Source organism: Drosophila santomea, chromosome 4, assembly GCF_016746245.2.
Source record: "Drosophila santomea strain STO CAGO 1482 chromosome 4, Prin_Dsan_1.1, whole genome shotgun sequence".
Taxonomy (NCBI): domain Eukaryota; kingdom Metazoa; phylum Arthropoda; class Insecta; order Diptera; family Drosophilidae; genus Drosophila; species Drosophila santomea.
The window spans coordinates 1,131,666-1,153,026 of record NC_053020.2 but is presented as its reverse complement, the minus strand read 5'-3'; the positions used below and the strand labels follow the sequence as shown (position 1 = coordinate 1,153,026).

At 32.1% G+C, this 21,361-nt stretch overlaps 1 protein-coding gene across 16 annotated transcripts; it reads left to right on the top strand.

The window, feature by feature from the left end:
* The first annotated feature begins 2,582 nt into the window (after window positions 1-2,582).
* LOC120454897 (calcium/calmodulin-dependent protein kinase type II alpha chain) lies at window positions 2,583-20,401 on the top strand. Of its 16 annotated transcripts, none has more exons than XM_039640553.2 (16): window positions 2,583-2,739; window positions 5,230-5,395; window positions 5,458-5,552; window positions 6,997-7,056; window positions 7,643-7,697; window positions 8,003-8,328; window positions 8,423-8,517; window positions 8,577-8,699; window positions 8,761-8,887; window positions 10,049-10,141; window positions 12,405-12,461; window positions 17,443-17,508; window positions 19,145-19,223; window positions 19,806-19,900; window positions 19,957-20,071; window positions 20,133-20,401. In XM_039640553.2, the coding sequence occupies exons 2-16, from the start codon at window positions 5,331-5,333 to the stop codon at window positions 20,275-20,277; spliced, it is 1,596 nt and encodes a 531-aa protein (XP_039496487.1). In that variant the 5' UTR covers window positions 2,583-2,739; window positions 5,230-5,330; the 3' UTR covers window positions 20,278-20,401. The 16 variants fall into 16 exon arrangements, with proteins under 16 accessions (XP_039496487.1, XP_039496489.1, XP_039496502.1 ...); XM_039640555.2 differs by lacking the exon at window positions 2,583-2,739 and adding an exon at window positions 4,669-4,850 and having other exon boundaries at window positions 12,408-12,461; XM_039640556.1 differs by lacking the exon at window positions 2,583-2,739 and adding an exon at window positions 4,670-4,850 and having other exon boundaries at window positions 12,408-12,461; window positions 19,148-19,223.
* The last annotated feature ends 960 nt before the right edge of the window (window positions 20,402-21,361 follow it).

Sequence of the window (21,361 nt, the reverse complement as noted above, 5' to 3'; positions counted from 1 at the left end):
ACCAGGTTTCCGAAGTCGTCAGAGCTTGCCAGTTGGCTAAAACTGGCATAGTCGACTCAAATTTGCTGGACCATGGCGAGATTGAAACCATACTGAGGGAAGTGGACAACTTGCCATATAAAAATGTGATCGAAGCCATCGAATTCTCTCGGCCTACCATTGTGACCAATGGAACCTTATTGCTCTACATATTGGCGTTCCATAAGGTCGCGGTTGAGAACTACCGTCTTATGCACTTGTACGCGACGATAAGCGTGGGGAAGCAGATTATACTGGAACACCATAAGCTAGCCGTAAGCCAAGCGACACTCTTGGAGAAGAACGGAACTGGAGCGGACCACCTTGCAATCGAACTCATTGTTAAATCTCAAACATATATAGCGAATAAACCTAAAGACAGTAAATACTTGATCGTTGTCCTTTTCTATGGAACCTATAATTAGGTAATGTTTAACCAAGTGCCGATCTGGAGGCATTAACTTGTATATTCTTGATTAGGATCAATAGCCGAGTCGATCTGGCCATGTCCGTCTGTCTATATAAAAGCTAGAAAGTTGAGGTTAGGCATGCACATTCCAGAGATATAGACGCAGCGCAGTTTTTCGATTCATGTTGCCACAACTACTACACAAACCGCCCAAAACTTCCACGCGCACACTTTTAAAAAATGTTTTGATATTTTCTTTCTTGTTACTATTTGGTGATACATCGGTGAAAAATCGGTGGATGAAACTGCAATGTGCTTCAGAACTTTAACACTTTTTTACTTAAATATAACATAACTTAAAACAGAAATATAACATAAATAAAAACAGGAATACATCTTGAAATCTCATCTTTCAAAAGACATGCAATTATCCAGGAATTGATTACCAAATAAAAGAATTTAAAAAGACTTTACGCTTTTAAATAAAACATGCATAATGGATAAAAAAGGTTTACTGAAAATTTGGCAATTGACAACGAAGTGGGCTTTGTTTTGATAAGAACAAGCCATTCATAGCCATATTCCAAAAATATGGCAATAGGTTTGAATCCTGAACATTAATTGTTTTTATTCTATAAAATTAATTTTTATGGTTATCCTTTTAAATCAGACTAACCTTAAAACATAACATAAAACAGTCTAATTTGATCAACAAAGAATCGCTCTTCACGAAAAAATATTGCGAAACGCACCCTATTTCTGCTCGAAACAAAAATAATTTTAATGTGACTAAATATAACATCCACAAGAATGAAGCCGAATTTTAATCCCCTGCCGAAAATATATATTTCAAAATGAAAACGTATGTTTGTGTACTGCAACAATTTATGATCAAAGTCATCAAAACTATGGTTTCTTATTAAATATTTTAAGATTTTAATCAAAACTAAAAACGAAACTATTTGGTTGCGGTACACCAACAATAACATATTATTTAAAACAACGAAATTAAGATTTTTACTTTTCCTATATAATTTACTCGTCCTTTTTTTTAATTTAAAACCAAGCGCACATACATATTTTCTTCGATTAATGTCAACTATGACAACTATTTGATATAGTGGTCCAATCCGACCCTTTGTAACTTTTTATACTACCTCCAATGCAAATATGAAATTTGCTTACTTCTACCTTCCCCGCACTCCTACTAGCCGGTTAACAGGTATCTCATAATCCACATTTAATATAGTGATTTAGATTATTTGGGCAATTCTGCTCAGTTTCATACAGGACTGTATTAAAAAGGTCCTGTAAAAATCACTTTATTGTGCATCTGTCATTCTGGTTATTCTTTTATTGTCGGCTAACGCAAAACGTTAGAAAAAACAAGATAAATAGATGTTTTCGGTATACCGTTAGAAATGGGAAAGATAAATAATAAAACAGAAAAATATCCAATGTACGTGGCAGTTTTGGGCGCTTTTTAGGAGCTAGAGCGTGGCTAACCTCTCGAACATGAATGCTTAAACTCAACTTTCTAGCTTTTAAACATAGTTTCTGAGATCGAGGCGTTCTTACAGATATATGGACGCACACGCGGACGATATAGATTCGGATAGTAATCCGGATCGAGGTGACACGTGCTCATCATCGCAATGGTTTGGATTTGTATAAAACTCCACCGCATGCGTATTTCTTTAATATCAGAAGTTGTAAAGTCTATTTAATTTCTAAATTGAAGAACTATATTAATTTTTTTATTTCGGTGTTTTTGTGCTTACATTTAGCGTAAGCCAAAATTTTGTGAAACATTGTACGGGGCAGGGTTAGGGAATAACGGCCTGAAAGAAAAATTAAGATAATAGGAAATACATCGCTTTAGAAATACATTTTAAAGACGGTTAGCAAGTATCTTGCACCACCCACCTAATAATGGTCAAATGCGGTGGTAGTTTAAGACACGGATGTTCACTATGTACATACATTAGTGCGCAGGCGCTCCTGAAACGACATTTTGAGAAAATACGAAAGAAAGCTTTTCTCTCTGGAAGTTTCATCGAATCAAACGCGGCCGCAAAATCTTGTTAGTCAGTATTGAATTCGATTTTCAAGCAAACAGAAGTTCTAAAAATTTCGGTATCTAGCTGTGTTTCTCGTGTTCTCCCAGCTCGCTAAAAAAATATACATATATACACCTACTTAAATAGTTTTATAAGAATTTCTGAACAAAAATTTATCAGATCTTCTCGGTTGCAGAGACGTACAAAAAATATTGATATTTGTCGCATTTCAAAAGTACACATCAATTATAGGTACTAAATTGATAAAAAGAAAAAAGTGTATATACAAATGTGGACACTTATATATAAGTATATATATAATATCTGTATATTTATATAAGTATACATATCTATATCACTGTATTATTCTCCTGATACAATTCTGGGTCAACACAGATTCAAAAATATACACCAATTTACATATATTTCATCTATATATGGTCTGTTACTGTATATATACTAAAAAATATTAAATACTTCTTTGTGCGTATTCACACGGCTCACATATATCTTAAAAGGACATATATTTATTATCTGTACACAATTATTTGCATTTGTCCAGTTACGCAGTGGTATACGCGTAAATAGGTAATTATTGTTGCACTATATACATACATACATGAAAAAATAATTTTGATTTGCATAGGAAAATATGGCACATACTTAAATACTTACAAGTTAGGATTTTTGTTTTATTTTATGTTTTTTGCTTATTAGAAACGGTCCTTCCCAGACCGAATAATGGTTTTAGTAATACATCTCTTAATGTTTCATGCAAATAGTATTTCGTACATATCCCGTTTATTTGACTAAATAAAAGTGGATTATTTGCAACAAGTCATTTCCAAGACCCTGAAATATCCTTGCTAAAAGGGGTGGGGCTTTTACCATTAAGCTCCATCAAAAAAAGCTCCATTGCAAGAAACCTGCAAAGGATACAGACTTATACATATACATACATATGTACGTACAAGCCTATAACTGCGCCCCAAATACATTCCCATAATCAGGATTTTCTCTTTTTAACATTATCCAAAAACACCTGTCGCTTTTTTTTAATTGATTGAATTATGTCTTTAAATGGTAAATATTTCTATATATGACAAATTACAATTATTTAAGAACAGGACAATAATAATTTAATTACAAATGTTAAACTTTTTGTTACATATGGCTTAACAATATTATATTATTTTTATATTATTTTAACATTACTTGGGTCATACCAACAGGACCGTTTTTATCGGAAATACAGTAGGAAACAACATTTCATGAGTAGACAAAAAACAAGAAACATAAAACATATACATATCTAACATATGTATGATATACAAGGATGATATATTTACCAGGAACGTTAATATTAATGTTTTAATGTTTGATGTATTGATAGTCATCATAATTATAATTCTGAAATAGTTCGAAATTTTTTATAAGGCGAAAGTTGGAAATGTATGTCGATGTAAGGCCCGTATATACTGTAGTAGCTGCGGAGGTAAGGATTTGCATAGATATCTTTTTTATTTTGGTACAACACACTGATGTGCACGGGCAAAAGTTAAATGCAGTCCTGGTAATGATTGGAACCCTTATTTTGAATAATCGAGTATTCCTTACATTTTTGATCTATCGTATGCCGTGCCATCTCTAGGAAACAACAAAGCTAATAGCTAGGGATGTCGTGATATTATATATATAAATATTATAAATATAAATGTTACAAAAAAATGGATTTCTAATACAGATCTTAATAATAATAATACGGATATAATACAGATAATAATAAATTTTCAGTGAAATTTTGAACTTCTGAAATTTAAACATACGCACACATACATACATATGCCATACCATATGACATACCTTCTTTTTCGCACATTTTACGAAAACATCGTAATGTTTATTTTTAAGGTGCGAGGACATGTTTGAAGTGTTTCCACAGGTGTTTATTATTCTTTCGAACAATTCGCATTTTGCAGTCCCGTTTTTTATTTCTATGTAATTTGATTTTATCACGTGCTCGTGTAGTTGGTATCGCGTCAAAATCAAAGAAAATATCAAAAAAATATAAAAAAAAAAATATCGTAATACCGATATTTGGGCAAAAAAAATATCACGATATAAATATATAATTTTCAGAAAAAATATCGATATATTGATATTTTGATATATTATCAACAACCCTAAAAGCTATCACATGCAGCGTTCGAGTAAAGACATCAATAATCAGGCATTTGCGAAACCCGCACATGTCGTATGTTTCTTGCGATAATAATTAGACGTTTTGTGTTTTTTCGTATGTATAGTCACATGAACATACCGCCACCATTAAACTCTCAAAATGGAGGTGGAGTTATTCAATTGTAAGCAGCGTGCCTTAAGAGTAATCACATGAATTACTAACCCGAAAAGAAATCCTCGGCAGTATAAAATAACAAAACCCTTGTTATAAACCATTTAAAATAACTATGTACTGCTCCGACTGCTCTGAAAACTATAGTCTGAAATGTAGGAGAGCAAAGCTCGATCGCAAGAAACTACCGCATGGGATAGCGCGGCATGCTTTCGATTTTACCGATATGAGTTTCAATAAAGGGAGTTACCTAATCCTTGATTTAAATAGCAGTTTGTTGTTGTTTGTTATAACTTAATAATAATAAAAAAGTTCATATTTACCTACAACTGAATTACGTTTGTATGCATGTTTGTATGTCTAAAACTAAAATTTTTTCTTATGTATAGAAATTATTTAGAAAATAAGAAGCGAAACTCCTGGAAAGTAAAGTCTGGACAAAAGTTAAAGATTTTAAGTCGCAATAGATTTTCTTAAGTGTGCCATCGCGATGGCTGCACCAGCAGCCTGTACGCGTTTTTCTGACAATTACGACATCAAAGAAGAGTTGGGAAAGTAAGTTTAAAAACAACAAGGCCAATAAATTTATTATAATGACCCGTCTTTAAATATTTTAGAGGAGCATTCTCAATTGTGAAAAGATGTGTCCAAAAGTCGACTGGGTTCGAATTTGCTGCAAAAATTATAAATACAAAAAAATTAACAGCCAGAGGTAAGGCTTTCTGTGTTTTATGCTGAAAATCCCATATGCTATGCTTTAGAACAACTTATTGAACACAGTCTGTACCCAACATTACAGGATTTTACTTTCACACTCCAATCGTTAAAGATAAAGTTATACTTTATTTATTGTCATACAACTATTAATCTAAAATCTAAAAAAAGGGAATGTGTAATAAAATAGGTAGACAAAAAAGCTAAATCTAAATCTAACTAACAATAAAATTTAAGTAGTTGGTATTAGTTCATTATCTATCATGTGATCCTACGTCTAACGCCACGATGTAGTATTAGCATGCAATGAGTAAAGCGGTAGCTGTAGCAAGCAGAATTTAATGCATTTGTAAAGAATTAGTAAAAAAAAAAGTGTTTCCAATTCTAATAATAGAGTTTTAGCGCGTACATATGTAGATAGATACATATCTACCAATTCGCAGTGCCTATTACATACATTTAAGGTATCTGCTATACCATTGAAATTAGAAATAAAATAAACAAAATGATTCGTTTTGTCACCGGTGGTGTGGACGTGCATCGGTTGAATAGTACAAGTTTTAATAGTCGAAGGCGTCATGCATATCGGGCAAAGTCCATAGTACACAGTGAGCTTGTCAAAAAAAGAAGTCCTGTCAGATGTACTTTACCAAAAATATTTATTTATTTTTACTAAAGGGCTTTTGGAGGTATTTTTTTTGCATTTTTTCGTATACTTTCTTCGTCGTCCGTATCTATTATGCTACACAAGTGAACGACTTTAAATGTCCGTGTGAAATATGATAAACGACATTATACTTATTGGTATTGAACGATCAAAAATTACAATAAATTTTCAATTTTTCCAGAGGAGTTAAAAATTTGCTATATAATATTTCATATATAATATATATATATATATTTTATATTTCAGTTTTATATATGTGTATAAGCCGACGAGTAAGCAGTTAGATTTAAATAAATAAGAGAGAACGCTATAGTCGAGTACTCCGACTATAAAATACCTGTTCATCAGCTTGTAGAAGGGCGAACGAGAAGTTTCAACATTTTTTTTGTATGAAATCGAAAGCAAATAATTAAACGAAAGACATCAAAACATTTTACAAAAGTATTGGCGTGGCAGTTTTAGACGAATTGTGGGCCTTAGAGCGTGCATGGAAATCTTTTCGAACAAACCAGCTTTAAACTTTAAACAACTTTAAACTTCCTAATCTTCAACTTATTATTTTTCAATCTCTTATGGTAATTGAAACCTCGACGTTCGGTGGACAGACAGAGGAATGCGTAAGTCTATTGCCATGCCCTAACGCCTAATCCTGTCACTCGCACACTTTTGAAAAATGTTTTGATCAATTTAAATTTTACTAGAAATGTACGTTTTCCAATACGAATATATTAACCTGTACTGATTTACATATATTTATAATTTGATATGCTTATAGACTTTCAAAAACTGGAACGTGAAGCAAGGATCTGTAGAAAGTTACACCATCCCAACATAGGTATGCAACGTGTCCCATATTAATATAATTTACTTAATATTATTCTTTAAATATAGTAAGATTTTTCTGAAAATATATGATCTACTCATAAGAAGACAAAATATGTTTTCTCAGTTTTTTCGGATACGCTTGCTACTTCCTGTTAGTTTGCATAATGTGTAATTTTTAAACGGTTATAAACGGTGTAGACTTAAACGGCTATATAAACTCGCATTGTGATACTGATACAGACAACACAAATAAGGAAAAGACATCCAAGACTATAGTTGATATAATAATCCACATCTGCAAGCAAAACTTCATCCCATGATCCCCAATAACAATTATGTTCTTTAACCAATTAATGACACCACCGCTCTTTTAAAACATAACAAGAACAATACATTTATTTACACGGAAAGTTCAAAACTAGAAGCAGCACTTCCTGCAGCGTCACCGACAAAGTACATAATATATTTAAAATGTATTAAATTTAAAATACATTTATTTTGTTACCCTCCTAGGCCTATAAATTTTGTCACCAGTAAATCAAATCTTTAAATAAAAATGTATAAAACTAATAAATTTGTACTATGTACAATTTCAGTGCGGCTACATGACAGCATACAGGAGGAGAACTATCACTACCTTGTTTTTGATCTGTAAGCATTAACCTGCATAAAGATTCTTACAAAATATTTCATTGCCCATTCCCAAGATATGAGTTTCTAACAAATACTTGTAAATGTTGCAATGACTTGACTATTGTTTATTGAGATTCGTACTTCATCCTTTTCCCTCCGATCGTTCATACTGGGATATGAATATGAATCAAATTTTTAAAGCGCAATATAATTTTGTTATTAATAATAAAGAGGTGTCTTCGGCTGTCGCTACTTAAATATACCCTAAATCTAAATTAAGAGCTTCAACTGCAAAATTTGACTATGCCTACATACATTTGCAGTGTAACCGGTGGTGAACTTTTTGAAGATATCGTTGCACGCGAATTTTATTCAGAAGCTGATGCATCACATTGTATTCAACAAATATTGGAATCAGTCAATCACTGCCACCAAAATGGTGTGGTGCATCGAGATCTGAAACCAGAGAATTTACTATTAGCTAGTAAGGCAAAGGGTGCAGCAGTGAAACTCGCTGACTTTGGTCTAGCCATTGAAGTTCAAGGCGATCATCAGGCTTGGTTTGGATTTGCCGGCACTCCAGGATATCTGTCGCCCGAGGTATTAAAAAAGGAGCCCTATGGCAAATCGGTAGACATATGGGCATGTGGTAAGCAATTATAATTCTTATAACCCTTGCATGCACTTGCATGACAAACGGCAGTCGTATTACACAATTTTAAAACTATTTTATATTTCCTTAGGAGTTATTCTTTACATACTTCTTGTCGGTTATCCACCGTTTTGGGATGAAGATCAGCATCGACTGTACTCGCAGATAAAAGCAGGAGCGTATGATGTAAGGAAACTGCAATCATTTATGTCTATATAATATCTTTAAATATGGGTTAATTTTAGTATCCGTCTCCAGAATGGGATACGGTTACTCCAGAAGCTAAAAATCTTATCAATCAAATGCTAACGGTTAATCCAAATAAGCGAATAACCGCAGCTGAGGCTTTAAAACATCCGTGGATTTGTGTAAGTACAGACAAATTAACGTTTAATTATACATAAAAATAATGCAAATTCATTGTTACAGCAACGAGAACGTGTGGCATCCGTTGTGCATCGCCAAGAAACAGTTGACTGTCTCAAGAAATTTAATGCGCGGCGCAAACTAAAGGGAGCCATACTTACGACCATGTTGGCTACCAGAAATTTTTCGAGTATGTAATTTAAATGACTTTTTATGACATGACTATGCTTAATACAAACCAGACAACAGAAAACGCTATAGTCGATATTATCGATTTTCATACCCTTTCAGAGAGTTTGAATTTAGGTATATGAATAGTCGGAACATTAATTGATAACAAACAAGAGAGAACGCTATAGTCGAGTTCCCCGTTATATTATATACTGGCTTATACTTAAAAGTATATATTCTAAAAAAAAAGAGAACAATGTTTGGCTACTTTAGCTAGATCTTTACTTTAAGGGTGCTTGAGGGCATGCCTATTAATTTGAGCCTTTCTAAAATTTTAAAAATTAAAGCGAACTAAACGCTTTTTTTCATCTAGTCCATTGCATATTAAATGCTAATTCTTTTTTTTTTTGGTGAAGAATGTGTTTATCCAGGACATTAGACTAAAGCTTTTTATATCCAAAGGGTTTCTTGACAAGGTTAGGATTCTTTCAATCAAAATTCAATTATCCAATAAATACACTTATTCAAAAAGTTCAGATTAAATTAAATGCCTATTCACAATTCTATTCTCTGGAGTCTGTGTTCTTAATCTCAACTTTCTAGCTTTTGTAGTTCCTGAGATCTCAGCGTTTATACGGACGGACAGACAGACGGACGGTCAGACAGACATGGCCAGATCGACTCGGCTATTGATCCTGATCAAGAATATATATACTTTATACGGTCGGAAACGCTTCCTTCTGCCTGTTACATACTTTTCAACGAATCTAGTATACCCTTTTACTCTACGAGTAACGGGTATAAAAAGAAAGCTAGCTTCGCCAGGACGAAGCGTAAATTCCCATGCAGTAATTGTATAATTATAATGATATATGATATAATCAATATATGTATACCGATATTGATTATATTAAACCGAAAATATGAACTTTACTTAATAAAAGATAAAGGAAAAGGTTGACTAAAATACTCCGACTAGTTAAACACGCTCGGTATTAAACAATATATTGTGAAATACATTCGGTAAGTGGTGGTCCCGCCCCACCAGGTTTAGGTTTACTTAAATTTAGAAAATTTGGGTTAAGGAAACTACTTCCCCATTCCATTGCACACACATTTAATTACATAATAAAACTTTAAAGAATTGTGACTTAAATGTAACTATTTATTTAATTTACAGGCAGAAGTATGATAACTAAAAAAGGTGACGGATCACAAGTCAAAGAGTCAACGGATTCATCTAGCACTACTCTTGAAGACGATGATATAAAAGGTAAGTACATAACATTTGTTTTTTTTAACAATTATGGTAACCAAGTAGGTAAAGAAAACATAGGTCAGGAATCACTATCAACCACTAGAGCATTAGACCAAGGCAGTACTGGGTATTTAATTAAAGTGTAATAGAGCAGTTAACGTTGGGAAAATTTATTTACACTTGCTAATTAATTTGTGTATCCTAGTTTACATTCTTGAAAGAGGACGTTTTCTGGTCAGATTTTATATAATTACACAACGAATAATCTTTACCTTTTTGTGAAACCTTAGGCTGCATGTATTATATAAAGATATATTTAAACCAATCTGTTTAGATTGAAGCCTTATTAAACATTTCTTTACCTTAAATTAGCTTACTATTACTAGAAGCCGATAGTTTCTCTAAAAATTTGGTAAAAATTTCCAGTTTAAATTAATTGATTGTACATTACCCGACACATGAACGTATTGTTAAAATAATTATATCGACTTTTAAAAATATCATGAATAATGTATTTTCTGCACGCCCTTGCTTATACTTCAATAATAAAGTCAATAAAAATTTTTGCACCTTATAACCATAATGCAATCTGAAAAATATGCGATAAAAATAATTTGTTTTTTAAAATTTCCTGAAGCACATTTATATTGTCTTCTTTGTAAAGTCTTTATCCCGTTATACACAAAGATTAATCTAGCTTTCTCGAATTGAAATAACATAATTTAATCACGATTTTAATTATACCCTTACAGAGGGCTTGCAAAAATTTGCAACGCAGTAAATTACACTATAAAAAGTTTATATATTCTTGATCAGTATCAACAGCCGAGTCGATATAACCATGTCCGTCTGTTCGTTTCTACTGAAAACTATACTCTCAAAATGTTGTAAAGATATCTGCATGAAATGATTTTCTATTGCAGTTAGTATATAAGTAAAAACTGGCTGTATCTGGGCACTATATAAAATAGCTGTCATGGGAATGGACAAAAAAAACGAATGGACAATTTTATATATTTTATTAAAATGATTGTAAATACGCATTCGAAAAATAAAAAGTTGCACTTGGCAAAATTTTTGGAAAATCGTTGGCGTTTAAAAATATAAATAAAAAAAATTTTTATTTTTGAGGTGTTATACCTTTCAATATTTACTTTAGATATTTCTTCCTTGTATGTATATATATCGTAATCAAGTAATTCAGTGAAGTTTTCCTTTGTTGTATTTGATCATAAAATGTTATAATTCGGTACACACACGTTTTTTTATTATATGTAATTTTGGTTTTAATTTCATCAAAATCCTTTTACTGCAAGGGTATAAAAGATTCGGCTTGCCGAATTAAGTTTTATTTCTCGTTTTTAATATAACATTGTATTATGAATTACTCATTTCATGTACTTTACAATAAAAAGAACAAATCTTTTGCTCTTCTAAAATATTATGCTCATGCTACAAATATTCAACATTGATCGTCTCGCCTATTGGTATCAATAGTACAAGTCACATGGGTGGAAAGAGATCTCAGAGTGTGTTAGGCTTGGAGCCTACTTCAACAGCCTTATAAATGGAAATCTGCAACGATAGTCTGATTACAATAAAGAGCCTACATTTTTTTAACTAAACAGCTGAAGCTAAAAACGTTCTCTTCTAAGTCTTTTTGATAAACCCTCTACTTTAGGTGATAACGTCTAAGACGCACCGTTTCTAAATGGCTTTTCCATGACATCGTTAGAGTTAACATTAGAAATTAATTAATTAAAGATAAAGAATAATCGAAGTGTAAAATATTAAAAATCAACCAAGTTTCATAAAAATACCGACTTATTAAACCATTTCAAGCTAGCTATGTCCTTTGTACGTGTTGTATTCGGTAATATAAAAATATTTGTAGAGTTTTAAAATCAACTAGTACTCACCTTAACCAAACAATTTACGATATACCATACATAACATACGTAATTAATTGATTGATTGTAATAGTTTAGGCACCCTATTTTTCGCCATTTTTCACACCAAAAATGCATTCAACGCAACTGAATTCTTGGTCATTAAATTTACATAACTAAACCGCTAACAACTGTAAAGGTTGGGCTTTCGAATGCGTGTTTTCAATTAATTTTAAGATTTTACTGAGGTACTTCATTGCATATACTTTATAAAAGAATGTGTGTTTTAAACTAACTCACAAAAATAACAACTCATTATTTCTACGTAAAGGAAACATTGAAACGATGGCATTTTCAAAAAATGAAATTTTTGTACATTTTTTTCCTAGAAGATAAAAAAGGAACCGTTGATCGCAGTACCACAGTCGTATCAAAAGAGCCTGAAGGTAAATGTAACCACGAATTTTTGATTATTTGGTAAAACAATTTTTTCTTTGCATATTTGTAATTTAAACATTCATTTTGCCAACATCCAAGTATTATTTATGAGAACCGTAATTTAGTCTTTTTGTTAGTATACAACGCTGGGTTCAAAATATTACCAAAATATAATTAACCAATGAATAAGTTAGTGTAGATTACATTGCATAGTCGTATCATGCATTCCTGCCTGCGTGACATAAATTTCGCAATTTACGCGCTTTTTGTTATTTTTAAACAGACTAGTTTATACTTAAGAGGTTGGTATCTATCCACGTCTTATAATGGTTTTTATTTCAGCTTTGAATCTTCTGCATTTGGATTGAGACTTCAATGCAACAATATATAATATTATTCCCTTAATTTTATCGTTACTACTACAATAAAATTACAACTTTACAGCTTTGAGTAAAAGGGATTTTTGATTTTTGATATGACGAAAATAATTTAATTTAGAAGCCAGCTGTCTTTGCTATTAAATAAGAAGTATAGTTGGCTGGGTTACGCTGTTCTGGAGAAAATCGCTCTAAATGTTTACTTTTATTAAAATCTACGAACAATCGTTCTGTAGGTGAATTTCGCATAATCAAATTTTTTTAACTCAAAACAGTAAATAAATTGTTGGTTATAATTTATGGATCTCCTTGTACAACACTGTCCTAGAATGGGTACCATTAAATCCTCTGTAGAACTAGTATGTAACTGTCATCCATTGAGATGTATTTTTATACCCGTTACTCGTAGAGTAAAAGCAAAGACATTAGAATAACAAGATGCGTAACGCCATACGATTTTTTTGCACACGATTTTTTCGTGATGGCTTTTCAAGTGGCTCCAGGCTCTCTCGAAATTTTGTTCAAAAGCCAGAGAGCGGAGAGCTCTAGAGCCAGCAGCTCTCTTGTACGCATACAGCGACAGCTGACCACTGTATTGGTGCACACGTATGCACATGCATTGTAAAAATGACAAAATATGCCCTTCATTTTAGAAGTTCTTAGACTTTAAATCTATATTATTTTTTATAAATTGCCACCACTTAAAAACTATAGTTTTGCATTGCCTAACCATAACAATTATTTAAATTTAACATAGAAATAATAATAGCACAATCTATGTACATAATAATATGCATAGTTTTTATTAGAGTATTCAGCGTGCGACGTGTGAAAAATATAAGACGACAATGATTCTTCGCTGCTTATGTCCGCACTTCGTGCATCAATAAGATCAATTTTGCAATAAAAAGTTTCCATATGTTTATTTATTTTATAAATAATATTTTAGATTTTGAATTATTTTTATGAAATATTTATTTTTTAAATGTAATAAGATTCACTTAAATTATTTTTTTATATTTTATTTTGATATTTTTAAAAAAGCGCGCAATTATGGGTGGTATGAAATGCTCTACGAGTAACGGGTATAAAAAACTTCTTTCAAACCATAAGAGTTACGAATCGAAATTGACCAAAACATTAATCAAATTTGTTTCTTAAATCAAAATTGATTTCGGCCCTAAAATCGTCTTCTAGCATAAGCACGCACACATGCACACGATCTCTTTTATTGTTTTTACTCATACAAGCAAGATAACGCTTTCGATTTTAGGCGAGCGAAAAGAGAGCAAGAGAGCGTCACCAAAAAAGTGTGCTGCATAGTGCAAAACCAATTTATGGCCGTTACGCATCTTGTTATTATAATGTCTTTGGTAAAAGGGTATACTAGATTCGTTGAAAAGTATGTAACAGGCAGAAGGAAGCGTTTCCGACCATACAAAGTATATACATATATTCTTGATCAGGATCAGTAGCCGAGTCGATCTGGCCATGTCCATCTGTCCGTCCGTCTGTCTGTCCGTCTGTCCGTATGAACGTCGAGATCTCAGGAACTACAAAAGCTAGAAAGTTGAGATTAAGTATACAGACTCCAGGGACATAGACGCAGCGCAAGTTTGTCGATTCAGGTTGCCACGCCCACTCTAACGCCCACAAACCGCCCAAAACTGCCACGCCCACATTTTTGAAAAATGTTTTAATATTTTTTCATTTTTGTATTGGTCTTGTAAATTTCTATCGATTTGCAAAAAAACTTTTTTCCACGCCCACTCTAACGCCCACAAACCGCCAAAAACTGTCCTTCGCACTTACACTAGCTGAGTAACGGGTATCAGATAGTCGGGGAACTCGACTATAGCGTTCTCTCTTGTTTATTTTAAGAAATTAAATTCTTGGCGGTTTGTTAAAAGTTTTCAATTAAGTTGATTTCAAAGCTGACAGCAAAGAAAGCTTGTTTTTGTAAGCCGAAGCTTATATACCCTTACAGTAATTAATACATATTAAAAATAAAAAACCGGGAGTACAACTCAAAAACATAGAAACTATGCTCTCTCTTCTAATTTTACTCGTTACTTGTAGAATAAAGGGTATACTAGATTCGTTAAAAAGTATATAACAGGTATATATATATATATATATATATATATTATCAAAAGCGGAAGACTATATATATATAGCTCTCATAAAAAAGGTCGCAAAACTAATTGAAAAGAAAAGAGAAAACGCAATAGTCGAGGTTCTCGACTATCTTTTATCTATCCGTTACTCAGATATTGGGATTGCGAAGAAAAACATTTCGCAAGTTATTGAAATAAAACAAGAGAGAACGCTATAGTCGAGTTCCCCGACTATCTGATACCCGTTACTCAGCTAGTAGAAGTGCAGGTTAGTGGGCGTTAGAGTGGGCGTGGCAAAAAGTTCTTTGGCAAATCGATAGAAATTTGGAAGACTAATACAAAAATGAAAAAATATCAAAACATTTTTCAAAAGTGTGGGCGTGGCAGCTTTGGGCGGTTTGTGGGCGTTAGAGTGGGCGTGGCAAAATTTTTTTTGACAAATCGATAGAAATTTACAACACCAATACAAAAATGAAAAAATATCAAAACATTTTTCAAAAGTGTGGGCGTGGCAGTTTTGGGCGGTTTGTGGGCGTTAGAGTGGGCGTGGCAGCATGATTCGACAAACTTGCGCTGCGTCTATGTCCCTGGAGTCTGTATGCTTAATCTCAACTTTCTAGCTTTTGTAGTTCCTGAGATCTCGACGTTCATACGGACAGACAGACGGACAGACGGACGGACAGACGGACAGACGGACAGACGGACAGACGGACAGACGGACAGACGGACGGACAGACGGACAGACGGACAAGGCCAAATCGACTCGGCTATTGATCCTGATCAAGAATATATATACTTTATATGGTCGGAAACGCTTCCTTCTGCCTGTTACATACTTTTCAACGAATCTAGTATACCCTTTTACTCTACGAGTAACGGGTATAAACACAAAACAACATTTTTAAAAGTAATAACGTTGCAGTTCTGAGCGGTTTGTAGGCGTTAGAAAAAACGTGTCCAAAATTACAAAAAAAAAAAAAGTAAAAATGTTAAAAAATTGTCAAAAAGTTCGGGGTGGCAGTTTTGGTCAGTTTGTGGGCGTGGTAACATCAGAAACCAGTAACAAACTTGCGCTGCGTCTTTGTCTCTTGAATCTGTAAGCTTAATATTAATTTTCTAGTTTTTATAGTTCATGAGATGTGGCGTTCAAACGGACTGACGTAGCCAGATCGCCTCGGCTATTGATCCTGATCAAGGATTTTTAAACTTTACATTTATTGTCGGAAGCGCTTCCTTCTACCTGTTAAATGCTTTTAAACGAATCTACGAGTAACTAGTAATTTTTGCATACTTATTTTTTAAATCTAAATATAGACATGTGTAAGCGGGCTACGTATAGGTGAATTGGTAGTAATAATAATGAAGGTATGAGCAATTACGGCAAAGCACAACAACATTCATCAACTTATTTCGTAAACCCTTGTAAAATCTTCTGCAATATTTTTTTAATAGATCATACCGAGCTGATCTAGGTACATTTAAAAATCAAAATCAATAAACCTTTTTTTCATTCAAAATAATAATGGCATAAAAACAAGAATGTTAGCTAGCTTTGGCAAGTCGAAGCTTATATACCCTTGCAGTAATTATATATTTAGGAAAACATATTATATTCCGAGTTACCAAATTATGATCGAAAACGAAGAATTATTATTTCTTTTCTAATATTTGCAAGTAATTTTGGGACTGAACCCATGTTACATGATATAGTTCTCCGATTCAATCAATTTAAAACCTAACATTTTTTTGTCAAAAAGCTGTTAATATAAATATTGTTTAAAGTATCATTTTATTTATCACTGATGTGTATATATACCGAATTTACACATTTATATTTTCCTAAGTTCCCAAGTCAGCTATGACGGACATTATATCGACTCGGCTGTTATTACTGATGAAGAATATAAATATTTTGTATGGTCGCCAATGTCTACCTCTGCAAGGGTATAAACAGTCGTTAATTTTAAAATTACACGTGGTATTTACTTATTATATACTGGCTTATACTTAAAAGTATATATGCTTAAAAAAAGAGAAAAATGTTTGGCTACTTTAGCTAAATCTTTACCTTAAGGCTGCCTATTAATTTGAGCCTTCTAAAATTTTAAAAATTAAAGCGAACTAAACGTTTTTTTACATCCATTGTCCATTGCATATTAAATGCTAATTCTTTTCTTTTTTGGTGAAGAATGTGTTTATACAGGACATTAGACTAAAGCTTTGTATATCCAAAGGGTTTCTTGACAAGGTTAGGATTCTTTCAATAAAAATCCAAATATCCAATAAATACACTTATTCAAAAGGTACAGATTAAATTAAATGCCTATTCACAAAAACACTATAACAGTTTGTAGACTTTGATTTATCACATATCTTAACCACTTAAATATTCTTATTGCATCACAAAATGTATTTTTATTTAATAATTTGTATTTAAAACATTTATAATTTGTATAAAACATTGATTTTTATACAAAAAAAAATGTGCGTTTTAGATATAAGGATACTGTGTCCTGCAAAAACTTGTCAGCAAAATACAGGAAACTCGCAATGCTCTTCAGGTATGTATGTATACCAAATTATGAGTTTCAAAGTCAAAGACTTTTACGCTAAAAATCACATTTTATGAAGGTTGTTGGTATAGTATCAAGTAAAATAAATCAGAGCTAAATAAATTGAAATATTTTACTGGCCTCTGCTAAGGGAGAAAAAAGTATTTCTACAGCTGGTTTCATTCAGAAAGCACAAAAATATATGTTTGTAAAGGATTTATAATCGATTGCTTGTATAATGCATGCGAATCATATTTTAACCATTTGCAAGACCTTAATATTTAAGATGAGAAATTAATTAAACATAAAGTATTTACTGTGTCCTTTCGTACAACTGTGTTTAGTTTCCCCTTATATTTCCATTAATACGAGTATATATATAGTTCCATTCAATATGATCAAATGTTTGAGTAATTGGACAGAATGGTTGTTGTGTGTGCCGACTGCTGTTTTTTTGCTGGCCTAACTTATTTTACATTGTTTGTTCTCATTTAATAGCGTTAACTAAATAAAAACAGAATCAACAAAAGAGATTGCTATAGTCGGCATCCATGGGTACCAGTTACGAGTTACTCAGCTAAAGGGAGGCAGTGCGCCAAAGTATATTTGTTAATCGATAGAAATCAAGAGATAACGCTATGGTCAAGTTCCTTGACCATCAGTTACCCATTACTCACCTTATGGGAGAGTAATTAAAAACATTTTACAAACAATTTGTTAAATTGTGCTTGCTTGTTTTTGTTGTTTTGTGGGCGTTATAGTAGGCATGGCGAATATATAAAAATTTATTCAATTTTTTTACACCTTTTTTGGTTCAAATATAAACATTTAAACAGTCTTAACCCCAATTATAAGAGCTCCGTCAATCCATATACACTTGAGCTGTTTAAAATTGTAATTTGATTTATTCACATTTAATTTAAAGCGATGATATAGTTGAGAAAACCTATTTGCAATTCTAAATCTAAATAAAATAAAGACATCTCTAACCCAGCTCAACAGACAGAAGTGATATCAACTATAGTGAGAAAATTTTTTTTATTCAACTGAATAAATACAATATGTAAAATATACTCATTCGGCTCGCATCATTAAATTATTAATATGCCCTTTTATGAATCGTACGGAATAAGAAAATTGTTTATAAGTTGTTCCTTTGTATTGACCGGCTTGGCTGGCCGACTGAAAGTTGCGAAAAATTGTTTTCGTATCGATAGAAATTAGTAAGTCAAATGTGTGGGCGTGTCAGTTTTGGGCGGATTGTGGGCATTTGAGTGATAATAGATACGCTTGCTACATAAGCTTGTTTTTGGAATATACATGCTTAATCTTAACTTTCTAGCTGTTATGGTTCCTTAAATCAAGGCGTTAATACGAACAGACCGACGGACATTTCCGTTCGGTTATCCTGATCAAGAATATATGAATACTTCATAGGGTCGAAAAAGCTTGCTTCTACCTGTTTCATACTTTTCAACGAATCTAGTATATCCCTTTACTCTACGAGTAACGTGTATTAAATTTGCTTACCAACAAAGCAGCTATTATACCCTTCGAAGCAAACGGAATCTAAAAGACAAATACATATAAACCTACAAATTAAAAAAAAAATAAAACTAACAACTATTTTTTTTTACCAACAAAGCAGCTAGACGACAAGAAATAATAAAAATAACTGAGCAGTTGATTGAGGCAATTAACAGTGGCGACTTTGATGGATACACGTAAGTTGAAAGTGAATAATAAAAAAAAGTTAAAAATAAGAACTAAAGAATCGATAATTAAAGTGTAAATTATATTGATGATTACAATAAAAAGTCACGTTACAAACGCCACAAAAATTCTGTTTGAAAAACCAGTCTATAAAGTAAGCTAAATTGATTTTGGATATAATTTGTAGCGAAACTCAAACTGCGCCATTCAAATTAATTTTTAATAACATAAAAGGGTTTTTTATATCCATATATGTATATGTATATTTCGGTCTAAAGTTTAAGACACAGTAAAGGAGACATTTGGACCCTTCTTTAGTGAATATAAATATGTCAAAAGTCTGGCATGATACTCCCAGCTAGTGATTCTGAAAACGCTTTCTTCTACCTGTTACATACTTTCCGGAAACTATATTTATACTTTAACAATACGAGTAAGGGTTACAAATATGCATATTCGTAATTTAATAAAGAATTCTTGTTAATTTGTACCCAATAAAATTATTGTAGAAAATAAATCTTGAACTATTAATAGTATCGGAACTTAAAAGTCTAGTAAATTATAAAGTAATCTATATTTCTTCCTTAACTTAGCAAAATATGTGATCCCCATCTAACTGCCTTTGAGCCGGAAGCATTGGGTAACCTTGTAGAAGGAATTGATTTTCACAAATTTTATTTTGAAAATGGTAAGTTCGATAAGGTATTCTTCGCAAAATACTTGGATATTAAAATCTCATTCCAGTTCTTGGTAAAAACTGCAAAGCTATAAACACAACTATTTTAAATCCTCATGTGCACTTACTTGGTGAAGAAGCCGCTTGTATTGCCTATGTCAGGCTTACACAGTACATTGATAAGTAAGTAAAATTTAATATATTTATAAAATAATAGATCCATTCAAACTTGTTTATTACGCAGGCAAGGACATGCACACACTCATCAGTCCGAGGAGACGCGAGTCTGGCACAAACGCGATAATAAATGGCAGAATGTTCACTTTCATCGAAGTGCATCTGCCAAAATAAGCGGAGCAACTACATTCGATTTCATACCCCAAAAATAATGGGCATTACTTAATAGAATATAAACTGTCATTATGCACATGTCAAGGAAAGTGCTATATTTATTTTTAGAGATAGCAATGGTTTATTGCAAATAAAGATGCTAGTGCAAATTTTAATATTTTATTTACCTTTTGAAGAGTCTAGTGTGGCCCCTATTATTCTATGTTAAAATAAAAGATACCACTTAAAGCATATATCACATTTTAGATATCACATAAAACCACATTTACTTCAGAAATTTAAAAAACGAACACAAATTTAAAACAGAAACATTGGTACATAAAATACATAAAATATTTGATGTACCAATCGTGGTACCAATTGTAAGCATAAACTTTCTCAATTGCAGAATCAAGTTTATTATTTAACTATTATTAATGTTGAAATAAAATTTAAAACGTTGTATCTATTGGAGCAAGTAAAATAAATTTTAATTACTTTAATTAATCGTCTCAAAATAATTGCAAACAATATAGAAAACTTGTATCATCTACTAGGATACGAATAATTTTTTGTTTGCGCAGTCCGCTTATTCTCGTTCTTAAGATAAATACATACATATAAAGTTTATTAAAACGTGAGTACAGGCGTTTAAAATTACTGAAGTTAGCACTATCAATCTATAAAACTGTAAAGAATTAGGTTATCGCAAGGAAACACATACAATTTGGAAAAATTAAGTACGTTTAAACGGATGAATGAAATTAGCTAAGAAATATAAAACAAAATCCAAATAATTAAAATTAAGCGACTTTTTTAAATTACTTATATGTATGTACATCAACTTCGATCTAAACTTTCAAAACTTAACTTAAGACTCACCGTACTTGTTTTTTAATGTTGGCCAAACCTTTTATATACAATTTTGTTTAAACAGAAACACCACTTATTATAATTTGTGTTTGAAGAGATGTTTAAGTTTTAGAAATTAATCTGTTTTCTATTTATAGATTATTAGAAAAATTTCCCTTTGTTCTAGGAATAGTTTGATCAGCTTTATAAAAAAACATGCCATTAGGGTTTTTTTTTTATCAAGTGTGCTATAGCAGAATGAGGGAACTTAAAAATAAAAATAGCGCTACT

Bases quoted from the DNA above. Each gene is read 5' to 3' on its own strand.
- LOC120454897 (XM_039640553.2), top strand. From the start codon at position 5,331: ATGGCTGCACCAGCAGCCTGTACGCGTTTTTCTGACAATTACGACATC. The intron at 19,901-19,956 runs GTAAGTTCGATA...ATCTCATTCCAG, and splicing joins CAAATTTTATTTTGAAAATG to TTCTTGGTAAAAACTGCAAA. The intron at 20,072-20,132 runs GTAAGTAAAATT...TTTATTACGCAG, and splicing joins CTTACACAGTACATTGATAA to GCAAGGACATGCACACACTC.